The sequence below is a fragment of the Temnothorax nylanderi genome, unplaced genomic scaffold (genome assembly GCF_030848795.1).
Source record: "Temnothorax nylanderi isolate EJ_2023f unplaced genomic scaffold, tnyl_v1.0 TNYL_tig0037_pilon, whole genome shotgun sequence".
Classification (NCBI taxonomy): Eukaryota; Metazoa; Arthropoda; class Insecta; order Hymenoptera; family Formicidae; genus Temnothorax; species Temnothorax nylanderi.
The window spans coordinates 402,990-428,089 of NW_027249099.1; the positions used below are offsets into that span (position 1 = coordinate 402,990).

The following is a 25,100-nucleotide window of genomic DNA, read 5'->3' on the forward strand; positions in this document are numbered from 1 at the left end:
CCATATAATATAATTCTTAGCGCAGAAAGAAATGTATTCACGTATGTAAACTTATCGCGAATTTGTATCAAAAAGATATGCCGTTATATTTTCTGGCGAAATTTGGTCAAATTGTTGATAGCTGACGTTTGACGTCGACTAAGTGATACTCTAGCCGAATATCGATATTTTTCGCGTCCCTTTCTATTATCTTTGGAATGCATGTTGTGTTATGTCAGTCTTTCCTGATAACCCGAGAAGTAGACCCTTGCCATCGGAAGCCATTCCGTTCATTCTTCTAAGGGGAGGAAAGTAAGTGAGGAAATCTTGACATGTCAGACTGACACGGGTCTCTAATAATCAGTATTTTTGTTAATAAAGCCATATAGTGAACCATATCTCCTATCATTAAGCAATTTTACATTGTGGAAATCTCCTCGTTACATTTTATGAAGAAAATTATAGAAACTATTATTGTTATTTTTGTCACCATTACCGTTATGGCTCTTTCTAAAACAATAACTTCTCATAAGTCACATCTGCTATTACTCTATAATTATTTTATTATTATCTACTGTCATTTATTTAGTACATTTTTTTAAGAATAATTTTTAAACTTGTTTCAGAATTTTCTACTTTTGTCGTGTAATCTATCTAAATTCCTTTATTGTATATCTTACGATTTTCTCTTCAGGTGAAGCAAGGACTTTGTTTGTTTGATTTCCTGAGTACTGGGCGATGTACTTTTCCGTCAAAGAGAATACTGAACTTAAAAGCAACATTAATTCCGCGCGAAGCTGCATACACCTCAGTTGAGATGTTATTTCTAAAATGCAGGCGGCCACACAGATATTTCTTTTCCCGCGTAATTTTCATTTCGCTAAGGAACGTAGAGTTTCCTTGAATAAGACAGATTTTTTGTCGCATTGCAAGTTAAGTATCGAAATAAATAGGAATATTACATAGAAAAAATACAAAACGACTACCGATTGTGATACGTAATCAAGATTTAAACAGAAAATTTTTCTCAATTTAAACAAAATAAAATTTTCTATTATATTTTTCTCTATTACTTAAAGGAAATGAAATAATTCTAACATTTCATGCGCGTGCACAACCCGTTTATTCTTTTATGAATAGCATCGTCGAAAGATCACATATAATTGACGAAAAACTTGATTTTCAATAACATCTTCAACGAAGTGGTTAATCTTGGTTATGGCTTTCACGAGAGTCGATTATCATGATATCAAACAATTCTCGGATATCAGTCCCTCATACCTACATGATGTGGATATTACGTTTGACTGACCACAATCGCGGAGATTGGATTAATTGTCCTTTGCGAAGGCTCGCTGTCTCGATTGTGGTTTACCCTATCCTCTACGTATCTGACGTATCCTATAGACGCTTCTCGTAGCTTCTCGTAGCTTCTCGTAGCTTCTCGTCTGATCGAACAATATTGATGTAGTCCGTGACGCGGATTAAATTGAAGAATTCCTTCTCATTGTTTGCGACTGATATCCGGCTATTGGTATCCGATTGCGCGACACGGCCAATTTAATATCTTATTATTCCGCCCTGGTCCCGAGTACTTTTTGTGATCCATTTTCCTCCGTCGCTTTGTATATCGAAGTTAAATATAAAATTAGGTATGAATTATATTTTTTCTGTGTTTCAGAGACTATGAGAGCAGCAATATCCTGGACAATTTACTATCCCGTATGGAGCAGTATGCCACGAATTTAGAAACCCTGGTGGAGGAACGCACGGCTGACTATCTCGAGGAGAAACGTAAATGCGAGGAACTTCTCTACCAGTTACTACCAAAGTAAGTTTTCACGGTACGCGAATAAAACAGACTTTTCTTAGAAAGAACGAGACTGCCATTATATTTGCCGCGAGCTGCTGCGGAGAATTCGTCCGAAGTATCTTTCGCGTTTCGCAAAGGGCTATAAATATTTAAATACTTGAGTTACTTAGACGCGGATAAATCTGGACAGATATAAAATTCATAACTCGAAGTAACATGAAATTTGAAATACATTACACATATATTCTATTTTATATATTACAGTATAGATTTATAATGTGTGTTTAAGTTTTTTCAGAAGTTTTTACTATTATTAATAATTTTGTGATACTGTTTGTTTAAAGGAATGCTTTTGAATGAGTTTTTACTCATTTTAATAATTAAATCGCATACAAAGTTTGAATTTGCCTCACTGCAGCTGGGTCTAATTAACTTTTTGTTTGCTTTCGTGCCAGTACCATTTTCCCATCTGACTTGTTATCGAAATCATTAATATAGCCTTTATTGCTAATTTAACCGAATATAAATTAGTCGGGCATGTATAAATGTACGCGAGAATTCTTCCTGCCGAATGTATAAACATTAATCTGTAATTAATGCAAATGCAAGTAATAATGATCAAGATATATCAAATGGCTTTTATATCAAAGTGCAACAATTCACCATGACGTAAATTAACGGTTGGAAGAATCATCTCGTATGACAGAATCATCTCGTATGACGGTATGAAATTGAACGGTGTGACATAGAAATAGAAAATCAGTCGAATCGAATGATTTGCTCACGCAACAAACCGGAAGATTAGATATCGAAAGTTGGTCAACCTTAAAGTTAAAATTGATCTGAAAAAAGTAAAAACTGTCAACGCATACAGCAACGAAACGATAAGAAATTGGAACGAAACAAGAGCGCCATTGGAAAGCATAATTTGTAGAATTACAATCTAATTATCTAACAGAAACTGAGGTGTTTTAATTCAAGATCGCATATGACAACTAGAGCAATGCAAAACGTAAGAAGTTTCGAAATGATTTGTAGAGCTGAGCAAGTTCATCACATGTAGCTCATTGATGTAATTATTAATCTTTTCATTACGGTATGGTAAAGCAAAATTTTCCACGTTTGCTTGAAAATATTACATATGCTCGTGACAGAATTAATTGAAAATGGTTTTGATAATATCGAAACCATTACACTTGAATGAGATCTCGGTAAAAAAAAAAGAAGATTGTATACATAGAGAGTGTATATTGTATACCAAAAATGCTCATTTGAACGAAACTACTTCATTACAGCGTGCGTGGTTAACATATCTCGTGTAACTTCCAGCAAGCAAGTAAGTAAGGCGAACCTTAATGAACTTTACGAAGATAAAAGGGAGCGCGAGATACGAGGGAAATTTGTTGAGAGCTTCGAAAACTTTATCACCGTTCGTCCCTCGCGAGTGATAACTCTTTTGTCGAGCGTCAGTGATGTAATTAGTGCGCTATCGCGTCACGTTTAATCGATATCATATCTCGATACGTGACGATGATGTTAAATTTGTATCCGACACATTGATCTTTGCAAAATGATTACCATTTCTATGCGCGATAAAACAATACTTTATTGTTGACCTCTGCAATGATTTTTACTTCCGCACAAAATTTTACGTGAAAAATTAGTTCTTTTAAGCGCAACATTTCGTAAAATTATATATTTGTACAAGAGCACATATAAAACTTTTTTTCAGCTGTTTCTTTTCACTATGCTTCACTGCTATTTAGAGATTAAACGATGAGCTAATCGCGCATAGTTTTTAACTTCTAGAAATTCAATTTTAAAATTTGCCGAATATTTTCTGATAAAAAAGTTAAAAATAATTCTGTTCAAAAAAAGTTTTCCAAGGAAAATATTGCCTCCATATTTTTCCTTTAATGAAAAGGTTACATAAGTTCATCAAAGAAGTAAACGCCGAAGATTCATGAGCATATACAAATTCCCTGTACATGTAGAAATTTTGCTAAATTTTGCTACATTGCGTTCCTCTTGAAATCGTCTATTTCATTTTTAATTAAGAAATGTAAATATATAAAAAATATAGTATAGAGTCTCTCTGCTCCATCTATATTAAAACACGTATATGGAACACATCTTGTATCCTTCATTACTTGTAAATTAAGTTGTGTATCTTACTTTTTATTCATTCACAAATATTTATTGCGCTAAAACGTATGAATGAATAAATGTAAATGACTGTTCGTAAGGTATATCGAGCTCGGGACTGTGAATTCGCTAAGCCCAAATAATTGTGTAAATCGTCCCTGCTTAGACTAGTATTCCTTGAACTTTTTTTCCGCTATCTATAAAAGACACGTGTTTGTTTGTTCCTGCGAGCAGATCAGTGGCGTCGCAATTGATTCTCGGGCAAAGCGTAATCGCCGAGACGTACGACCAAGTGACAATTTACTTCAGCGACATCGTGGGCTTCACGAGTCTGTCCGCCGAGAGTACGCCTCTGCAGGTGGTCGATCTGCTGAACGACCTTTACACGTGTTTCGACTCCATTATCGAGAACTTCGACGTTTACAAGGTAAGCATCGACCTGTTTTAAGTGCATCTCGGGGACGTAATATGAAGATGATTTAAAGCCTCGACTGAAAGGAATGAATATTTTAACGAGAGAGACAGTCACGATGTTGGCTCACGAAATAGCGATATACTTTCGCTCGCAATCCGCGTCCAATGGCGTCACACTCGCAATATCCAAGCAGTTTTCTTCTTCCGGCGCAGTTTTATCGAAGCTGGACGAGCAAAGCGTTCATCATTTCGACAAGTTTTTCTGTTTGCGAGAACCTGACTTCTTCTATTAAGAAACTTCGCCTTCATCACTCTCTCTGCCTGTCTCATCCTCACATTTTTCCAAAAGTTCCGCCTTCGGGTTAAACGATCATTCGAGATAACATATTGCACAGCCAGCACAATTGAATCAAGCTCGAGTCCCCTCGATTCTATATTTACAAAATGTTCCACGTGCCGTTATTTGGAGCCTATCGCGAATTGTTCGACCCGTTAAGGCCAACGTGAGAAAGAAATGACAACAAGGAGAGGATGAGAGAAACATAGCAATTCCGGAGAACAAATCGCCCTTGATTTCTTAGAAGAGCGATTTTCCAGGAAAATAACACGATTACCGCGCGTGGACTTATATAAAAGTGATGTATATATATGTGTGTATATATATATATATAGATAAAAGCGGATGTGACACGAATTGTCACACGCGTGAGATAAATTCGCGATAATACAATCATCTTGCCGAACCGAAAGGGACACTTTGACTAGATTATTTAATTAATATAATAGGAATAAAACTTGTATTAACCGAGCTCGAAACCGCACGGAATTTTCAACCGATAAAACGCCAGTATTTTAGTTTCAGAAGTCTTTATAATTTTATAGTCTAAAAAGCACCCCTCGGTGCAGCCTATATATATATATATATATATATACATAGGCATAGATTATTCTGACTATATATATCTATCCCCCGCAACAGTCGCTGAACTCCATTACTTTACTCTAATTACAGATTAAACTTTCCCTTTCTCCCTCGAACGTTCTCTCTCTCTCTCTCTCTCTCTCTCTCTCTCTCTCTCTCTCTCTCTCTCTCTCTCTCTCTCTCTCTCTCTCTCTCTCTCTCTCTCTCTCTCTCTCTCTCTCTCTCTCTCTCTCTCTCTCGCTATTCGCTTTTTAGGATATTGAATATCAATATTAAATATAATCCTCCGCTTACTATTCATACTCTCTCATATGTTTCAAAGCAATCGCTATCGCGATTTATTTAGATGAGTTTATATGAGTTTATCAGTTTATTAAAAAATAAATCTCGTTGGAAACTATAATTAATTTTCCATTAATATCTCATCGAGCAATTATCAGAGCTTTTCAAATTATCACTCCGGGAAATAAAATGGTTTTTTTCTCGTTCGTCACATCCGTAGCTTTATTCGTGTTCCGTGATACTTCTATACATTAAATATATTTTACTTTTAATCCGCTTACTTCACTCCGGTGTTACGAACTTTTCAAGATCCTAGTGTCCTTGTTAAATATAATGGCGTTATTTCCGCAGACTTTCTTTTTTGCCTGGCACCTTTCTCTCGCAATTAATCTATTTAACTCAAACAGAAGATGTAATATAATATAACGGATAGAAATAAGTAAATTTAACATGACAATTTTGTACACGAAGAATTAACGTAAAAATGGTCTTGTACTTCTTAAATGAATGTAAAAGATATGTAAAAGAAATAAATTTTACACGAATATGTTTTTATATCGTCTTTTACGATATTTACTTTTTATCAACAATGCATTCAGCAGAATTTCTCTCAATTCTTTCAGGTGGAAACGATAGGGGATGCTTACATGGTCGTCTCGGGATTACCAGAGAGAAATGGCATGAATCACGCTAGAGAAATTGCGAGGATGAGTTTAGCCCTCAGGGATACGGTATTGACATTCAGTATTCGCCATAGACCACACGAGCAATTAAAACTTCGTATTGGCATGCATTCTGGTGAGTCAACACTATATTGTGCTTTTTTCCCGCTCGCGTAAAGCGAAATAAGATTAGTCCCAACTTGATTCCGGGCTTAATGCCAGGATCGTATTGCGTATGGCCTACAATGTGTCTCAGGATTTCCAATTTCAAGTTCCATACATTGTGTGTCATTTTTTTATTGCAACCTATTATTACGTGTGTCACTTGTTCTTCGCTAAAGAAAAATTTTTTATATTTCGCTTTGTGAACTTTTCAATGTCTGATTAAAGAGAATAGCGCGTTCAACGCGTTAAAGAATGACGTTATAAATCGGGTTTACCTTTCGTGTTACAAATCGATTGCATATAGCAAAAGGTCGAATGCGCAAACAACTCAATTGATATCGCGAATAACACGAATTAAATAAAAAACGCAGCACAATATTTCAAAATAATTCCTAGTGGGAATTTTTCCTCGAGTTTACTCTCACAGAATATGTCGTTCATTCGAAACGATATTCGATGCGAGCGGAACCAATATGGAAATGGTAGTGTTGGAAAATCAGCAGCCGTCTGCCGTTGCGAGAGAATGAATGATTGTATTTCTCGATTGAAGTCGTTATCGTTTTCGGTTCTGTTTCAATTAAGTTTTAAATTCATGACACGACGGTCTTTAGGCTATTACGTGACGAGAATCTCCATTTCCCGGACACTAACTCGTCCCATTTCTATCTCACTAAAATTTTTCTCGGTGACAAGCAGTGTCACGCGTATCTCCGAAGTGACATCGTTCAAGATCGCATAGAACTTGGATTACACCAGTTCCGCGAGAAAGAAATGGCTCAGCGTGATATATACGTCGAGCGGTTAGCTATAATTAGTAAAGTTAATTACTTTTTAAATGGACTCGGAATACAACGTCGCTTCTGCACCGCTTGACAAGAATGATTAACAAATTCGCGAAAATAATTGCTTGTCAAATTTTTTTATAATCATTAAAAGTGGATAATTAACCCTTTAAATATCAAAAAGACTAAAAACGACGTTAAAGAAAAAAGAGAAAATGTTTTTATGAAATTTTCCTAATGATATAAAACATTTCAATGACATCTAAAAAGTATCTCTTTTATATAAAGAAAATCTTCTTGAAAAATAGAAGGGAGTATGAAAAATTAGGTTCTGTTAAAAATAAAAAAAAATTATTTCAGATATTTTTACAATTATTAAGTCATTTATTTCTATTATCTTTCTCAGAAAGAAACGGTGATAAAAAAAATCATCGGCGTATATAGTGCTGGACCATTTGCTTGCAGGACCATGCGTGGCCGGCGTGGTAGGTCTCAAGATGCCTAGATACTGCCTGTTCGGCGATACGGTCAACACAGCATCCAGGATGGAGAGTAACGGAGAAGGTAATTAACAGCTCAGTCATTCTCAGGGAAAGAAACGTTTTACGTTGGGGATGTAATAGAGAAAATGTGGAGGTAGAAAGTTAGACACGAGCGGCAATTAAAGGGGCCGGAGTAAAGGTGTGGCGACGAAAGCAAGGTCGCCGCTTAAGAGAAAATCGACCCTGCTTCAAGTGTCTCCATAGAGACCGTTGGTTAACTCGTTTTCAACCAAGCGTAATCATAACTATTGATTACCCTTAATCACACCGTGTTAACTTTTCCGGCAACGATTTCCCGCGATCATTAACAACGTGATGCGTGTTCACGGGTTATTAACTTATTTGATATCAAACATCACGAATGACTATATACACAGCGCTAGAAGGATCGATTTTGAATTCAATTATTCATAATTCCCAGGAGTTTCATTAACATGTCAACAGGTCTAACGAGACCTCGACATATGAAAATCATTTCATTTTCGATATCTCCTTTATAACTACCGACTATACCGCGATCATTTTCGAGAGTTTTTTTTACTGGCTGACAACGATCTCGATTGCAGCTTGACGGAACGACACGTAACGACGAATTGATTGCGCGCTGGATCTCGTATACTGTGACACGCTTACGAGGCACGCACGAGTATGCGGTGTATCGCTTAATGTTGCGTGGGTGGTTTTTCCCTCGCAAGGACTTGGGTGCCGGGCGTCGCTCGCGCGAGGCAAGGACGCACCGCAAGGCGCCACGCGGCTGTTTATCGAGTTTCTTCGTAGCTCGTTTTGTGCGTCGCGCGAAAATTATATCACGCACGTTAAAGTTTCCGGGTGATAGATTACGCTGAAAGGGGTTTTACACGAATTTTCTTTTCTCTTCCTGTTCTTTTGATACGTCGATATGTTGGATACGAGAACGTTTGAGAGCGAAATTGTGATACCTTAACGACTTCTCGCGAATTGTATTATCGTAACGGGCTGTTAAATTACAATTACAAACATCTCGGAAATTCAGATTTTTATTTTGATGCTATCGATCGATCAATTTTATCGTAATCGAAATATTAAGAGGCTTTCAAGGTATAAAAGAAACTTTCAAGGTATAAAAGAATGAAGAGAAAAGATGAAGACTTTTTAAAGACTGTGGTTTTGGAAAGCAATTAAATAATGCTTTACTCGTAATCTTATTGTTAACCTCACTCTAGGGAGAAAATAAAGAGCTTTCTAAAGATTAACGTTTCGAAAAGCAATTCTAAATAATATTTAATTTTTAATTTATTTTAATCTCTCTCTCTCTCTCAATTTCAATTTAAAAAATCTTAACATTTTAGATTTTTAATGTGTTTAATTGTTAAGATATTTAACATATTGAATGTCTAAAAATTGCAACGACCATATTATTTACTGGACCATATTATTTTCACGCACAAGTTTCAGTTTAAATAAAAATTTAAAAGCAAGATCGTAAAATGTTTTCATTTTGTATGTACACCGAGAATTGACATATAAAACTGCAAATGTCACGTTTATAGAAAGTTATTTTCGAAACATCTTTATATGACTCGTATTTATAATCGTTATTTGAATCCTATATTAAAAGCGTATCAGATGAAATATTAAGCGAATCAAATGAGGATAAAGTTTCACATTTTAAGATCGCGCACGGTTTAATGATTTCACTTTAATTAGAGATTCACTGGCATTATTTAACTGAGAAGCGAAAAATTTGACACAATATTTATATAAAGCCCTTTAATCCGTAATAAATTATTCTTGATCATTAATTCTTTATAACTATAATCACGTACGAAATCTATATCTACATTTTTATTTCAAAATAATATCGAGCACTTTCATATTATATTGTTATAAAAATAGAAGAATGTAGAAATTGTCAATGAGAAGGAATGACGTCAGACCCGAAAAGAATAATGGGCCATCGGCGCCGATCACTTCTATCAATATAAATTTTTTATGTCTTCGGTATAGGTATGTCTTAGTAAATTTTTATGTTGATATAAGTATCTCATCTCAACCACGCTATTAAAATTTTATTTTTAATATGATACATTATTTATAACATATTATTCTCAATATCAAATATTTTAATATAACTGCGAGATATAATTAGTCAATTTTAAAATAATTTATATAAAGATTTTCGCAATAAAATATTTATCAAATATCATTTTACTTTAATTCAAATATTTCAAGTTTACATATCAATCAATGAAATAGATAGGCCATGAAAGATTGAAATAATATTGGCGCGTTATATGAAACAATTAATAATTATTTGCGCGTTTCTCTTTAACAAATTAGTTAAAAAATATAACCATAAAATATCTCATTTTTTCCTTATGCTTATGACGTATACATTTTGAAAAAAATCTCTGCTGCTGTATTGCTTTATTGCACAATTTGTGTATTTAATCCTGAAAAGAGGCTATAAACGCAGGCCTCAAATTTTATCTTAAAAAATATTTAAGGGAAAAAGGGGAAAAGGAGGAGAAATTAATATTAATAATTTTCCCTACTGAATTTTGCAGAAATTAATTTATATCAAAAATATGTACAATAAAAATAATCTTGTTTGTCTAATCTTAAATTGTCGTAAAATCTGAATACCATAAAGGAAACAAAATTAAATAAAAACTTTATATTTTCAAAAATGTCAGCTCTTTCTTTGTTACAGTTTTATCTTTTTTCTTCTTCCTTATTTTTTAACTCTACTTGTCTATAAGCAATAAACTTGAAAATTTATTTTCTTTTAAAACGTATTTTATACTAAAATTAAAATATGATATCCTCATTATGTTCTCCATTGTGTCTTTTAAAAATCTTGCCTGCGTATGGATTACTTGGAAAAAAGTATATAAAAGGGATAATGATATCTTTATTAAAGCCAGAAACAATTTTTCTTTTACCCTGTTACTCTGTTTAACTACTCTTTATCAAGGACTCTAACAGTGAAACGTCCCTTCATCTTTATGAAAGCGAAATTAAATTTCTCATAAATTTCAAGTAATTCAAATCACGCATGCAATTAATATTCCATTGTATAATAGAGTACCAAAATATGTTAATAAGATCAAAATGATCAATAATACACCGTTAATAGTGCGCTCTATTTTACGAGCTTTGCATATCCAGCCTTGCAAATGTAATAGATTGATACGGTTATATATATTTCAGGATTAAATACCAAATAGATGTGTTAATCTATCAAAGCCCATTCATTTCAAGGCAATGTATCCACATATGAGAAAGATATTATATTATCCAAAATATTTGCAATTCTATTTCCTCGCCATAAAATAAACGATAATTTAACACTCACCGATACGATGCGCAGCAGCGGAGTTGTAATTCTACGTTGATCTGCAAAAAAACAAATAAATCCAAATTATAACAGCGCACGAAATGACCAATATTTCAAAAAATAATTCTTGCGCGTATTAAAGTTTTTATTCGTTTTTCTAGAAAATATTTATTGAATATATATAATGAAATTAAATAAATATAATTTCTAAAAAAAATGCTTTTTTTGTATCTATTAACTTTCGTAAAATTTCATAATATAACAAAGTTTTCTTCTTTATTTTTTACACAAATCACTCAGATATAAACGATTTAAATATTTAATTAACAACCGATTAACTGTGTGCAAGTAATAGGTATAGAAATATTTATGTATAGGTAACAAAAATTACTTACTCCTTGGTTGCTCCGCCGATGCCGGATGCCACTCAGGCCTCCTCCTCCTCCTCCTGCTCCTGCTCCTGCTCCTGCTCCTTCCCCGTCGTTCCCTCGTGGCACTCACACGCGTTCACTCGCGGAAGCACGATTAATTACCCGCGGACTAATTTTCAAAATACGGCGATCGCGCGACACTTGGCGCGGCACTCCCGACAGTCCCGACGTTAGTCACACGCGACGCAACGCGACGCATACTTCGTGACAATCGCGACCGTTGTCAACTTCCACGCATTCTACGGCAACGTCACATTCGTTCTATGCTTCGACGTGTACTTGCACGTATCTTTCGCGCTTTGAATAACAAATTGTACACGTTCTCGATTCATTCAAGCACTTCAAATTTCGCGAGATACGCGTATTATTTATGAGCGAGAGATATATATATCGCGGCTTTCCATTACCCGAATTACGCCCCACACACCACGATCGTACACACACACACACACACACACACACACACACACACACACACACACACACACACGCTCGTGAATTATTCTCACACCCTCAAATCGAAAACAATTACATTCGGAATCGATGAAATAATCATTACCCTCCCTCCCTCCCTCCCTCCCTCCCTCTCTCCGCGAACATCGCGACGAAACGGATTTACTCTTGTTTTCCATCGCTCCGAATTCCATCTCGAATGATATGATTGAACAAGCGCTTTGATAAATAGCTACCGCCTCGATACGTTCACGAGACTTTAATCGCGATCATTGATTAATTGCGCACGCTGAAACCTGAAACCTGTTACCTGTCCGTGGAAGGAATTGAGGAAATGCTCGCGCTTTCTCCCCGGTACCTGCCGCCTGCCGCCTGCCGCGTTCGCGCTTCGATAAGCAGGGATGCCAACATTGATTGAGTCGCGGGCCGCGAGCGTCGCGGCATCTCGGCGATGAGTGGTGGGGAGTGGGGGTAGGCTGGCACCCCCGCATACCAAATATATGACGTCAGACGCGCAGAGCGAGCGACCCGCGACCGTTGCCTGCGACACGGCACGCGCGACGGTTACGATTCGAATATCGCCGAGCGGATGATGACACGCGGTGATCTCGCGTAATCGCAATGCCGAGCGTTGTTTAGTTTAGATCTTCTCTATTCTTTGTAATCTTTATATTTCAAAATTAATTTCATTGAGATTATTATCGCATACTTTGTTCTTTGTCTTTCTCTCGTGGATAACGTCGCTTATTGTTAGATTAATTCCATTGTGGATTGAGAGCTTCATATAAAATATAAATACAAATATATTATTATTTGAATTTATATTGTTGTATATTTATATTTCAATTCGATTATATATCGTAATTTGATTAACGTAAATATATGCATAAATATATACTACTAATAATAAATTATAACTGCGACACATAAACTATCCAATCCTTTTTCATAATAAAAGTTTGAATAATTGATTAATTATTCTATTTCAAGAGAATTATTAAATTAGATGTTTATTTGAAAAATAAGATTATTAAGATTTACTTTTATTTCGATCGAAAAATATAAAAAAGTTAAGACATTTATTTAATTAAGAGCATTTTTTTCTGTAGCTTCTCTCTAATTAAACGAAACGTCAATCGGATTCCCGCAAGATTTAGATTCTCAACGCTTGCAGCATTTTATGCATGCGTCAAATCTTCGGCTTCAATCAGATTTTAGCGGACGTTAAATTGATTGATTACACAGGCCCAACACATCTATTATTCAGGAGTAATATATCTCGCTGCAGAATATCGTTGAATACGCATACTCAATTAACGTCCCTCTCATTAACGCGATATTTAGTAGAATATTTAGTATACGAAATAATGAACACATTGTATAGCGTAATTAATTGTTTACGATGATGTTGTGTAACTGATTTAAAACGAAAAACTAGCTCGCTATTGATCCTCACGTATAGCCTCGCCCGTACTCTCTTTTCCCGTAGAAAATGCAATCAAGTTGCCGTAGAAATAGGGTATCATACGAAAATTGCGCATATCGGATTAGCATATTTGCGATCGCTCGCTCTGGCCGGCGCGGCGGCCGCCGCGCCGTGCTGTAATCGAACTTGCACATCCAGTCGACGACGGCGGAAGTTCCGATCGGTGCGATAACTTTATTATCGATTTAAATTCCATTAAAAGTTCTCCCGTACTACCGATACCGGTTCGAGAAGATGTGATACCGCCGATTTGTTCGTGTTTAGTTTAGATCACGTAAATTCTCTCGGAGCAGTAAGTCGATTTTGTTCCCCACGTTTCTCATTACATCTTTCAACGGCATTTCATAATTTTCAAGCGTTTGAACAAGTTTTATCATCTTTCTTACACGTGTTTCTTGTTTTGTCACAATTGAAACAGTTATTCGAAAAATTACACAAGTCATTTAATCTAAACTTCTGAGAAAGACTGAACAGTTTGTTTTCAAGCAACTTACTGGCTTCCTTCAGCTGTCATATTAAATCACTTTTTAGTACACTTCTTACGTATTTGTATAAAAATTTATACGAAACTTTGTTTAAACGTTTCAACCCTTTATCTTTAAACTATATAATTATTAGAGATAATAGATTATAAATAAATACGACGAGAATTTAGCTTCTATATTTTTCTAAATAACTCACGAATATACTTCGTGTCTCCCAACGAATGTCGAAAAGGAAATTGACAATGTCGAGCTACTTCAAGGTCTCCAATCCATCTCATCCGACATAAAAAGGGTCGCAGGCGGTTCACCGAACAACTTGCGAATTTCATCGAGTCCATGTCAAACGTCCGCACCTCCGGTGACACCAAGAAATTAATTGGTAGTCAAGATACAGAGTTTACGTGTCAAAGAGCTTTAAATTCTCCGGTCCTTCTTACGCGTCGCCTTGACGCTGCTCGTCGAACCGTTAAAACAAATCGAGCACTTTTGTAAAGGTCACGTCAGCTTGCGAAATTAATGGGAGCCGTAAGACAACAACTCATTTTCACAAAGTGACGTTTCGCGCTTTTCGTTGCATAATTATTAACGCGGTTTTTCCGAGCGAATAATTCATTATGCTTCTCTCGCGTAACGAAATAAAAAATATTTCTATCTATCGAACGGGTCGTTTATCGCGCGTTGTAAAATTGTATTTTTGTTAGTTGAAAGTTTGATGAATGTTATTTTCAGTAGACAGGTAAAATAAATATGTTGTTTCGTCCACGTGCAAGTACGTGCTAAAATCTGATTTGCGTTCAAATAGAGAATAGCAACGAATAGTAATGAAAGCAAGAATTAAAAAGAAACTTTATATTTATAATTATTTTCTAAAATTTTTATCCTCGGAAAGATTTTTCTTCTCAATTTTTTACAACTCGATCATCAATCTTCCTCAACATTTTGAATATAAAGAAAAACGATCCTTCAAAATATCTGGCATTAGAGATAGTTATATATATTTTTAATGCCCTGTAGGTGTAATTTAATGGCATGGAAAATAACAAGGGAGCAATTGCGCGAATAACAAAGGTACACAGAATTCGCGGATACATCATGGTGCATCGCGGCACATACACAACGTGTTAAAACCACATTTAGTCCATATAGTGCACCACCACCGGAAGCGATTGGTTCAAAGCGAGTTTATTCGTATGAAGTGCACTTACTTTGAAACGCTCTTCTGCGTGAATTTCAATCTAACAATTTTTTAAAAATTTTGTTGTCATGTCCGCCGGACGTTAAATGTTACATTTCAATATTTGAAGCGGTTTACGGAAAAGGGCGTTCTCTCGCCGCGTTCTCTCCCTGGAATTGATTTTATGGGATCGAAATAACATCAGGTCCAATATTATCTTTAGAGTATGAAATATCTAAAAATAAAATATATTCAACTGAAAATAATACATGTAGTACATTTGAAACGATTGATTCGACTAATTTTTAAGGACAGTCACTCGCGAGATATCATTTTACATTTTCTATGCACTTTGCGGGGGATAAACGTCGTTCAAAGACATTCAAATCTGTCTTGATAATTATGTAAAAGTTAATGCATGACACAAAGGTAACGTTTAGCGAGGCAGTCGTTGTCTCACAGTATTCTTTAACCAGTCATTTTGCGTATAATAACTAATATTAAAGGAGCGCCGTTCCAAATTAGTGCTGCGGGAAGATTATAGGACGTACGTAAAAGAATTCGTTTTCCTTTTTCTACGACAGCTTTGAAGATCCATGTCAGCCCGAAGACGAAGGAAATCCTGGATACCTTTGGTACATTCGAACTCGTCTGCAGAGGAGAAGTCGTATTAAAGGTAAGACCCTTGATATGCGGTTTTTCCTCAATTTCGCGGTGATCGAGACGCACTCCTGTCTACCTTGCCTTGCCTTTTATCTCGCGAACTCAACTGTCTTGTCTCGAAGAACTAAACGAAAGAACCCTCGTAAGTCGTATCGAATGAGACTGTCAAGTGATCTCTTACGTGACGGAGGTATTAGAGAATGATCGACATATAATGCGAAAATCATTTTGCCCCCATGTATCCCTGTACAGTCTTTTGCGAGTTAGTTATTTAAAATATCTCTTTAATTTATCGCTAAATGTATTTAGTATAAATTGATCTCGCGTTATATATTAACGTCGCAACTTTCGCTGGAATAACGTCAGGGGCTGAGATCTTTCTTTCCAATTTAATTCTGACGTTACCAGTAGGTACCAATTTCACTTCGACGTGCAACGCGTAAGCAACGGTCTTTCGACAAGGGACACACTCGGCTTTCCTAACTTCGACGAATCGCATTTGCAACTTCGGAGAGCCATGAGTCGCAGATTGCAGTCGTGTCCGGCGGTTAGGTTTCATATGCGCATTTCGCTCGTTACATATTCAGGGGTGCTCTACCATAACCGAGCGCGTTATGCTCTCTCGCGTGATACACATCCACCGCATCATGCATCGCTTCTGCCGCCCGTTGTCCGCAGGTGCGATCTGTCTTCGTTTTCCCGGAAGAGAGCAATTCCCGCTGGTCAGTCAATTTTGGGTGTCGCTGAAATTACAGTCGTTCGTCCCGTGCGTCACCGTCGCTCGCGTGATAAAGAGGACGCGACAGATAACGCGACAGGGACGCATCGTAATCCCGGGACCACAACAGTATCGCGGGGATCGTCAATATCCCCCACGTGAACGTAACAATCGACTATTCTATTACAGATCTGCGATTATTTGCGACCCGATCGGTTTTCATTACCCGCGAACGCCACGATCGTAAACGTCGAATCGTCGGTCGATTAAGTACATCTTCTCGAATGATGGTCGAAAGCGTCCGCGAAGTGATTGGAACGTTTACCGTACAATTCGGGTCAAAGTTCAGCGGTCGCGAGCGAGCTCGAGCGGGCGCGCGCGCACTCGCGGAACTCGGCGGGCGGTATGCTGCAGTTAATTAGTAAGATAACGCCGGTGAAACACGCTTGGCAATTCGCGCGTATGTAGTACCGGGGCTACCGACCGGGATTAAAATTCAGGTGTTTCGTATATATATGGCTGGGCCATTGTAATGCATGCCGCCGCTTATTTGAATATTCCGCGAGTGTGCCTGAGTTAAATGCGTTCGCTGATCGTTATCGTGTAACAAAGCGATACAATGGTTTCACCTTTGTTATTGAATTCCACTGCAGAACGACCTTAATTAAATCTCTGGAACTGCGCGTTTGTTGTGATTCTTAATCCCCATCCATCGTGGCTAACTACGAACAAGATAATTTCGTTGCCATAGTTAATTGTTTTTCATCTCTATGAATAAATTATCGCGTATTTTGTTTGTAACAGATACTTGAGAGCTACGTTAACGAGTTATTGTTTAACTATTAACTACGTGCAATGAATAATCTAGGAATATATATATATATATTAGAAAAATATATCTTTTGCGGAATAATTTTATAAAATACTTATGCAGATTTTATCACACGCCGTAGTGAAAAATATCAGATCGTTTTAACTTGAAATAATCTCTCGTTTTCGCTAATATTCACAGGGTAAAGGTCCGATGACAACTTATTGGTTGATGGGCGAGAAACCAACGAACAACAACATTCAACAGGCAAATCCCACGACGACGATCGGCCAAGTATCGATTCCTATAGATCAATCCCCCGTCACCACGCAAATTCAGATGACGCAACCGAAGCAACAGGAGCAACGGGCGCTCTCCTCCGTCAGCCAGCAGCACAAGTTTCAGGGTCAGTCGGACCAGCCGTATCCGACCCAGCAATCGATTCAGTCGAGGAGTCAGGAGCCAGCGCGGCAGCAGGGACATCCGGGTCAACAGAGACCGCAGGAATCGCAGCACCAGGGTTTAATGACCGCCCAATCGCGGTGCCAAACGGTCCCGACCAATCCATCGCCGACCACGAACCAGATTCAGGGTCAGAGATCCACGACAATTAATCCCGCCTGCGGTCTCGCCGGCGTGACTGGAAACGGCGCGCCGAAATCGGTGGTCGCGTCGCGTACCGTCGTCGCGACGCCGATCGGCAACTCCTCGCCGTCCCGCAACCGCGCGAGCGGACCGCCGAGTACGAACAACTCCGTGCACCAGGTATACCCGACAGCCGAGAGTATGCCCAATCATACCGAGAGTGGTCCCAATGCGCCGCTCCTGCTACCCGCCGGCGCGGTCCCCAGAGTCTAGCTCTTCTAAGGTGTCCTCCCGGCGACGTCCGCCTTGCCAATTATCGAGCCTCCGAAGGACATCGTGGAGCAACCGAGCCGGATCAATGCTCGGGTTCACTGATACGAAACATGATTTTGGTCGAAACTGATCGAAACTGATGCGAGAGAAAATTGGATGACGGGACGAACGGACTTGGACGTGAGGACAACGGAAGCGAAGGATTCGTTCATCATTCTGATCTACCAAACCTAACCTAACCTACCAAAGTGTTTAAAATTCAGATTCTTCGTTTCGGGAGTAATCAAAGTGATTTGTGAACATATCGTGGCAACAATTGTCTTCTATCAGATTTACGATAAAGGTGCTTCTCTTGAATTAATTAACGTTAGTTTCAACGACGACGTTTTCTTGATTTCTAGAAAGTGTCTGTTAAATTAGGATTCTAGATAATTAACTAGTGAAAGGTTTGCTTTTGGTACCATAAATCCTGACTGTTATTCGCATTTGCGATAGATATAGCTGACAAGGGACCGACTCCAAGTTCGCTGAAAGTGATCTCTTCCTACAAGGTATTATGGAACCAATGTTTACCGATTAACGCAATTTAGAATAAATACGAGTATCGCGTATGAGTTAATCGCGCGATAAGGATGGACAATGAGGATCGTCTGATTGGATGATCCGAATCCAGAACAAGAGAAGAAGGAGCAATTAATTATAGAGAGGTACACGACCGGGGCGATGTACTTTTGCCGAAGGTACTTACAGCCTTCTGTATATGGACATCACAGTATTATACCGGTCGTGTGTGTGTGCATTTTATTTATTTGTACCAAAGCGAGAACACTCGCATTTCCCGTTTACGCGCGTACGTCCCCATGCGATTCATTTGCGAAGGCAGGTAAAAATGCAACGGGCTTACAATTAGCTTAGCGGCAAGTTTTTCGAAGTTGGCCGCAGCCGATACCTGACTCCCGCCGAGCCTTACACGCCGAATTAATTAAAATCCGATCGCGAACGCAAGCGAATTTAAATTTTCTCTCTCTCTCTCTCTCTTTGTGAGGATCGTAGGGTCCATTTTACCAAAAAAAATAATCGCGATTGACTGAATCGTCTTTTTCTCATGTCTACTTTATTATCGCGATTATTGAGAATGGAAGAGAGAAATAGTTTATCGAGTTTGACAGGTTGACGTGAGATTCATCGTAACAGATAGAACGGTAAATTTTCTCCGACCAAAACGTGTTACATATTCTGTAGAAATATTTGCGTAAGCTTCTTCCAATATAACGTTTTTATTTACTGCAAAATATTTTTCGTACCCTTCCGAATACGGAATCACGGATCACGAGAAAGCATCATGGAAAACATAGCTCGGCTACAGTGTTTATCGTTACATGCTCGATATGACAAATATGACCGTTCGCGTCGCGAGACCCATGCAACACAAAATTCCGCACACGTGTAAGGATGTTATATATATATAAATATACAAAAGAGAAAAAGATATATATATATATATATATATATGTATACGCAAGTACATGTATATGTTTATGAGATTAGATTATATATATATATGTATGGCTGCAAAAGCAAAAGTTACCGTAGTTAACGTCGATGTTTAGGGTCACTCGTGGCAAACGGGGGCTGGGCCTCTCGCGAAACGAGTCTGTGACGTGTCTGAGAAATAATAACGATTGCAAGTGCATATATCTGCGAATGCACACACGAAAACACACACACATGCGCGTATTCATACACACATACACATATGTACACGAGACAGGTATGTGCATATGCGGTCGCGATTGCATACCCGTGTTTAATGTATGGGCGAACGGTACAGGTAGCTGATGATACTCTGCGGTCGCCCTGTTGTAAGCGTGGTATGGTTGTACGAGTGGTGTGACGCATCGTAAAGAGCGAAATTCTATCTGTGTCAATCTCTCTTTCAACGATGTACCAATGAATATTCCGAAAATAAAGTTTAATCGTTTTCAAGATCGTCTAAGTTAGCCTCGGCGTCGAGCGGCCATTTAATAAATTCGTTTTCGTGTGTCGCGTCGCCAATCAGAGCCGGAAGGATCGCCTTATCAGCCGGATGCACGCCTTACGTAAGTGAAAAAAATTTCAAATGTATATAAGTAGAAAAAATCTTTGGCACGTGAGAGCGGCTGATGCTACGTGACTCTCAAAACACGGCATTCGCGAATATCCAATCGAGGTAAGAGTTCACACGAGTATATATCCCCGGATATCCGGGTTCACCGCAGCGAATTCCCCAGGATACTATCCCGATGTTGACCCACCTGCCGTTGGCGAGTTGATGCAGCAACGGACCGCCCGAGTCACCCTGAAAGAAGAAACGGCTTGTTGAACCAGGTACTGCAATTAAATTAGGTCCGTCCTTCTCTCGACAGCCCCTCAGGCTGTCTTAAATTATTAACGGTTTTAACTAGGAAGACGGCGTTCATTAAAGATGAAGTCTTCCTGGCTAGTCTACGCGCTCTTAACATTTCATCACATCGTCGCGACATCAATCTCGGAATGAATAAATTATTGTCTCACCTGACAGGCATCGCGGCCCCCTTGATAAGCGCCGGCGCACAGAGTAGTATTCGGGATCAGTTGCGTGAAGCTGCGAACGCATCTTTCTTGAGGCCACACCGGCACCGTGGCTTCCAACAGCACTGTACTAGCAGGTCCTCCATAGTATTGCGTACCCCAACCTAATAAAAATGTTCACGACTTTCAGAGAACAGCTCGCATCTTTTTACTTCCTTCGCGTTCGCGTATATCTCGCCGTTTAGCAGATAAGTCAGAGAAATTAATTTTTTCGTGATAAGTTTACACTCACTATTTAAAAAAATATTTTTAGCGGTAGCAATGACAATAAATCAATCATTTAATCATTTTTATGGCAATTAAAAAAATAATCTATTTGTGTATAAATGACAAACTTGAATGGAACAGTTAACATTTGCTATTAATTTTTAGAGATGTATTTAAAATATAATATATATATATATGAGATTTATTTGTACTAACCGGTAACGATGGCGATTTTATTCTCGAACGATTGTTGAACGGGTGGAAGGCAAATGGGCCAGATGTAGGTGTTAAACACGGTAGGCCGATGAATTTTAATAATAGCGATGTCGTGCTCGTAGGTGTTCAATTTAAAATCCCTGTGTATCCGTATCTCCGACACCATGAAATCCAACGCCCGCGTCTCCTCGGACGTGGTAAAATCGTACTCGCCGAGTCTCACCGTAATGTCGCGCGGTTTGTACCTGTAAAAATACGACGGCGGCAACGCGCGGGATAACTGTAACTCATTCCCATAGTCTAACTGTTCATTTCGTGGTTACAACAAACGGACAAAGCGAGCGTGTATCGCGCGTTAGAGCCTCTGAACGAAGATACGAAGAAATGTGTGCCGGCGCGCCGAAAACATTATGAATTCAACCACGACCGTAAGAATATGAATGTATTGCGTCTGAAATGCCGTTCACATCATCGTAACCTTTGCTCGTAAACTTTGAAGTATGAGCACGTACACATGTGTTCCGAAGTGAATATCATATGCATATGTTTCTTTCTTTATTGTGTAACCACTTGTCGTAATTCTTCTTTTTAATGCAGTCGCGATTTTTTTGAACTATTTTAAACTTTACATTGAAACAAGGTACGATAACGTGAAGTTCTGTTGATCTACATATATGGAAAAATTACATGGAGATAATAAAGAATTTTTATTTAATACCTTGTAGTAACAAAATAGTTTGAAACTATTAAGCTTAATACGAAGGTATTAAGAACTTGTTTTGTCTTTACAAGGGTCATTCTTCATACTTAAATATTCATTAAAAACTTTAATGAATATCACAGAAGAATAGAGTTGATAGATAGTTACTGGATGGTTTACCTGTAAACGCAGTGTGCGGCGGTGAGCACGTGTCTATCAGTGATCAATACACCCCCGCAATACTGAATCGCGCCTTGTCTGAGAAGAGCCGCCATCCACGGCCATTCTTTAGGGTCAGCCGGTTGGCCACCCGCGACTCTGGTCTTCGTTCTCCCGGTTGTACCGCACCCTCTGGGTCTTCGTGATTCCCTCGTCTCTTGCTTGGCCGACATCGCATCCTTCCCCAAATTCGTATCGCCGTGCACTGTCTCGTTGGCAGATGGCTCGTTCTCGTCCTCGTTCCCGCGGGTTTCGTCCCATTCTTCCTCGTCGTTGTCGAGACCTGCGAGAGAAGAATTGGAACACATACACGTGGCACTCTCGTTCGTTAAGCGGACACTTGATACCGCGAGTACCGCGAGAGACATCGGTATTTGTCATGAAAGCGCACGTGTATAGCACTTTCATCAAGATGCGTCAAGTTAGCTGATAAAAACGTTTATCCGCATATTTATCACAAATTTTGCATAAATATATAAAAATATATATCTTACAATCACAGCGGTTTATTTAATTAAAAAGAATTATTTTTTAATCGTTACTATCATGTGAAAATAATCTTGTGATATGTAAATAATTTAACTAAATAATATAATTAAACAAAATTATATTAGTCTCAAAAATAAATAATTAGGATTTATACAAACTCGCTATCGCCGGTAACTTGCTGGCTAAATCATCGTGGAATGTCCTTTTCGATCGAGCTGTCATGCTATCCGGACAGCACACACCGACGTACCTGCGACAAAGAAAACATTAATAATAGGAACAATTGATGCATGAAAACATAATGTGTGAGCTTACTTCTCCTCAATTATGCATATATAACCCATAAATTGCGGGAAGTACGAGCGGGATTGATCAAGAACCGCCAAAGGGCATTCAGTGAAAAACTTGCAGTGGCCGTTTCGATTTCCCGGCGCGATGCAAGATTGATATGCTTTCTAGAAAAAAAAAATAAATTCCTATTACAGCATTCTTATTTTACACAGTAAAAAATTTTGTGTTAATGGAAGTCCACTCTCAATTTTGTGTTAAAATAACTCATTCATCGTGTTATTTTTTACATTTTTTACTAAAAAAATGTCTATATCGACATTTCTATAGTAAATTTCTAAATGTAAAAAATAACACGATGAATGAGTTATTTTAACACAAAATTGAGAGTGGACTTCCATTGACACAAAATTTTTTACTGTGTAAGTACCGTCCGAATCTATAGAGAATGTGATAAGTTTACGATAACGCACCTTCGGGGATAAAATCGTAAGTTTTTGATCGACAAGCCGTTTGTAGCGAAGGTACGAATGGGAAATGTCTTCCGGAAATCGAAGCAGTTCCGTATGAAGACGTGCCTGCCATTCCTGATTCCCAACCATCGACGAATCTAAGAAATATGGGACGTCCCACATACATCGGTGAACACGATGCATGTGCGCGTTTCCGTGTGCGTGTGTGTGTGCGTGAACACATGTATAACGTGTATCGAAATTTAGAGAGGACCATTGAAAGATAGAACGTCTGGATGATACATTATCGTAATATGATTTGACTATTTCCGTTGAAAGAATACGCCTTTTCGAAGACTTGCGAAACATAAAAATACGTTTAAATCTGCTTTTACTACTCTTGATTTATTACGCTCGATGCGCTTGCATTTAATGTATATACGTTGAAAAATATTGCGGTCAAGAAAAGCGCGCATTCTCATGTAATATGACACAAACTCTATGAATATCTATCAAAAGTAGTCTGATTGTGTCATAGTTTATAAAACAGATCACGTGGACATGTCGGACGTATGATCTGGATCATCATATAAAAATATATTTTTCTATTTTATCAAAAATGTAATAGTTTATCCTGAACTAAACCAAACATATAAACAAATTTTTTTTTTTATCGACTTGCACTGTTATTACTTGTTTCGTAGGAAACACAATCAAGTTAGTTCAAAGTTCAAATTTAAATTTAAAAGTAACAAGTTAAATTTAATTATAGTAAAGTCTAAGTAATTTCTTTTTCGCAGTGTATATTTATAACGTAAAAATCTAAGATTATTTAATATAAAACAATGCTTACCCGTGGTGTTTTGAAAATCAACGGGGAGACATCGGCGGCATTGAAGGATGCACAATAAAAAGAATAACACAATTCGATAGATACTAATGTGCGTCATTTTAATTAACATCGGCGCACCGACTCTCGTTATGTGACAAGTCACGGCAACGTAACGGCGGCTTTTTAGTCGACAACCAGGGAACAGACAATGACTCCGAAATATGGAAAACCGTCACTTATATACACATACACGCCTGTACTGTACGGAACCACGCAAACGCTCTTTCAAAGCTGGATATCTTCCATTAGGCGCTCGCGTGACGCGCAAGTTTCTTACGTGCATAAGTATAAGAACAATTTAATGAAAAATGTTGATACATTAATTACTATTATATTTTCACTGCTACCACTTGAGTAGCTATAGTTAAGTATTTTGTACTGCATTAATATATATAGAAAAATAATTTCTTGTTTGAAAAATAAAATAGGACATATACAAGAAAAATATTTTAAATAATTTGCAAGTTTCAATAAAAAGTGCTTGCTGTAACTTGAACAATGCATATTTCTTTAAAATTGTTTGCTATTGTTGAGCGATATCTCACGTCTAATTGAACTTTTGCCGCGTCAGATTATTGTAGTACAAAAGTATTTTATGCATGCTGCATTGTGCCAATTCAACGCGGCAATTCGACATCGCTTCTCCAGTCTCCGATCATTCAATGAACCTATTAACGCCGCATAATTGACGCAAAGGCTAAGGCCGCGAATCAGGAGTCACTTCGTGGAAGTGGAGAAGCGAGGCGGGAGAATTGCGCGCGACCTGTCCGGACAAAGGTTAATTCATGCGAATACTCGGCGGCGCATACGCTTGTCGAAGCGAGAAGTAATGGACGGCCGATAACTTGAGAAATATTCGATTCCGTTCGACGTTTCATTAAACCGCTTGACGCCGCAGACTCTGCGACGCGACGGAATCTCGC

The 25,100-nt window shown here is 38.0% G+C and overlaps 2 protein-coding genes across 6 annotated transcripts in view; one reads left to right on the forward strand and one right to left on the reverse strand.

Moving 5' to 3' along the window:
• LOC139771224 (atrial natriuretic peptide receptor 1) overlaps window positions 1-20,090 on the forward strand; it is a 92,770-nt gene extending 72,680 nt beyond the window's left edge. For 3 of the 5 annotated variants that reach the window (XM_071703844.1, XM_071703845.1, XM_071703842.1), the window contains 6 exons: window positions 1,661-1,810; window positions 4,172-4,364; window positions 6,179-6,353; window positions 7,609-7,728; window positions 15,639-15,730; window positions 17,448-20,090. In XM_071703844.1, the coding sequence (XP_071559945.1) occupies window positions 1,661-1,810; window positions 4,172-4,364; window positions 6,179-6,353; window positions 7,609-7,728; window positions 15,639-15,730; window positions 17,448-18,104 (1,387 nt within the window). In that variant the 3' untranslated portion in view covers window positions 18,105-20,090. The remainder of the gene's footprint in view (window positions 1-1,660; window positions 1,811-4,171; window positions 4,365-6,178; window positions 6,354-7,608; window positions 7,729-15,638; window positions 15,731-17,447) is intronic. The other 2 variants (XM_071703846.1, XM_071703843.1) reach the window with 1 other exon arrangement.
• LOC139771225 (trypsin-1) lies at window positions 19,363-24,337 on the reverse strand. The gene is made up of 8 exons (XM_071703847.1): window positions 24,139-24,337; window positions 23,307-23,443; window positions 22,861-23,000; window positions 22,704-22,795; window positions 22,018-22,339; window positions 21,138-21,382; window positions 20,658-20,818; window positions 19,363-20,442 (listed from the first exon to the last, which is right to left on the reverse strand). Exons 1-8 carry the CDS (start codon window positions 24,245-24,247, stop codon window positions 20,281-20,283), a joined length of 1,368 nt encoding a protein of 455 aa, XP_071559948.1. The 5' UTR covers window positions 24,248-24,337; the 3' UTR covers window positions 19,363-20,280.
• Between the last annotated feature and the right edge of the window lie 763 nt (window positions 24,338-25,100).

Coding starts and splice junctions, on each gene's coding strand:
- LOC139771225 (XM_071703847.1), bottom strand. CDS start 24,247: ATGTTAATTAAAATGACGCACATTAGTATCTATCGAATTGTGTTATTC. Junction 23,444..24,138: donor TGATTTTCAAAACACCACGG/GTAAGCATTGTT, acceptor CATATTTCTTAG/ATTCGTCGATGGTTGGGAAT. Junction 22,340..22,703: donor CAAGTTACCGGCGATAGCGA/GTTTGTATAAAT, acceptor CTTCTCTCGCAG/GTCTCGACAACGACGAGGAA.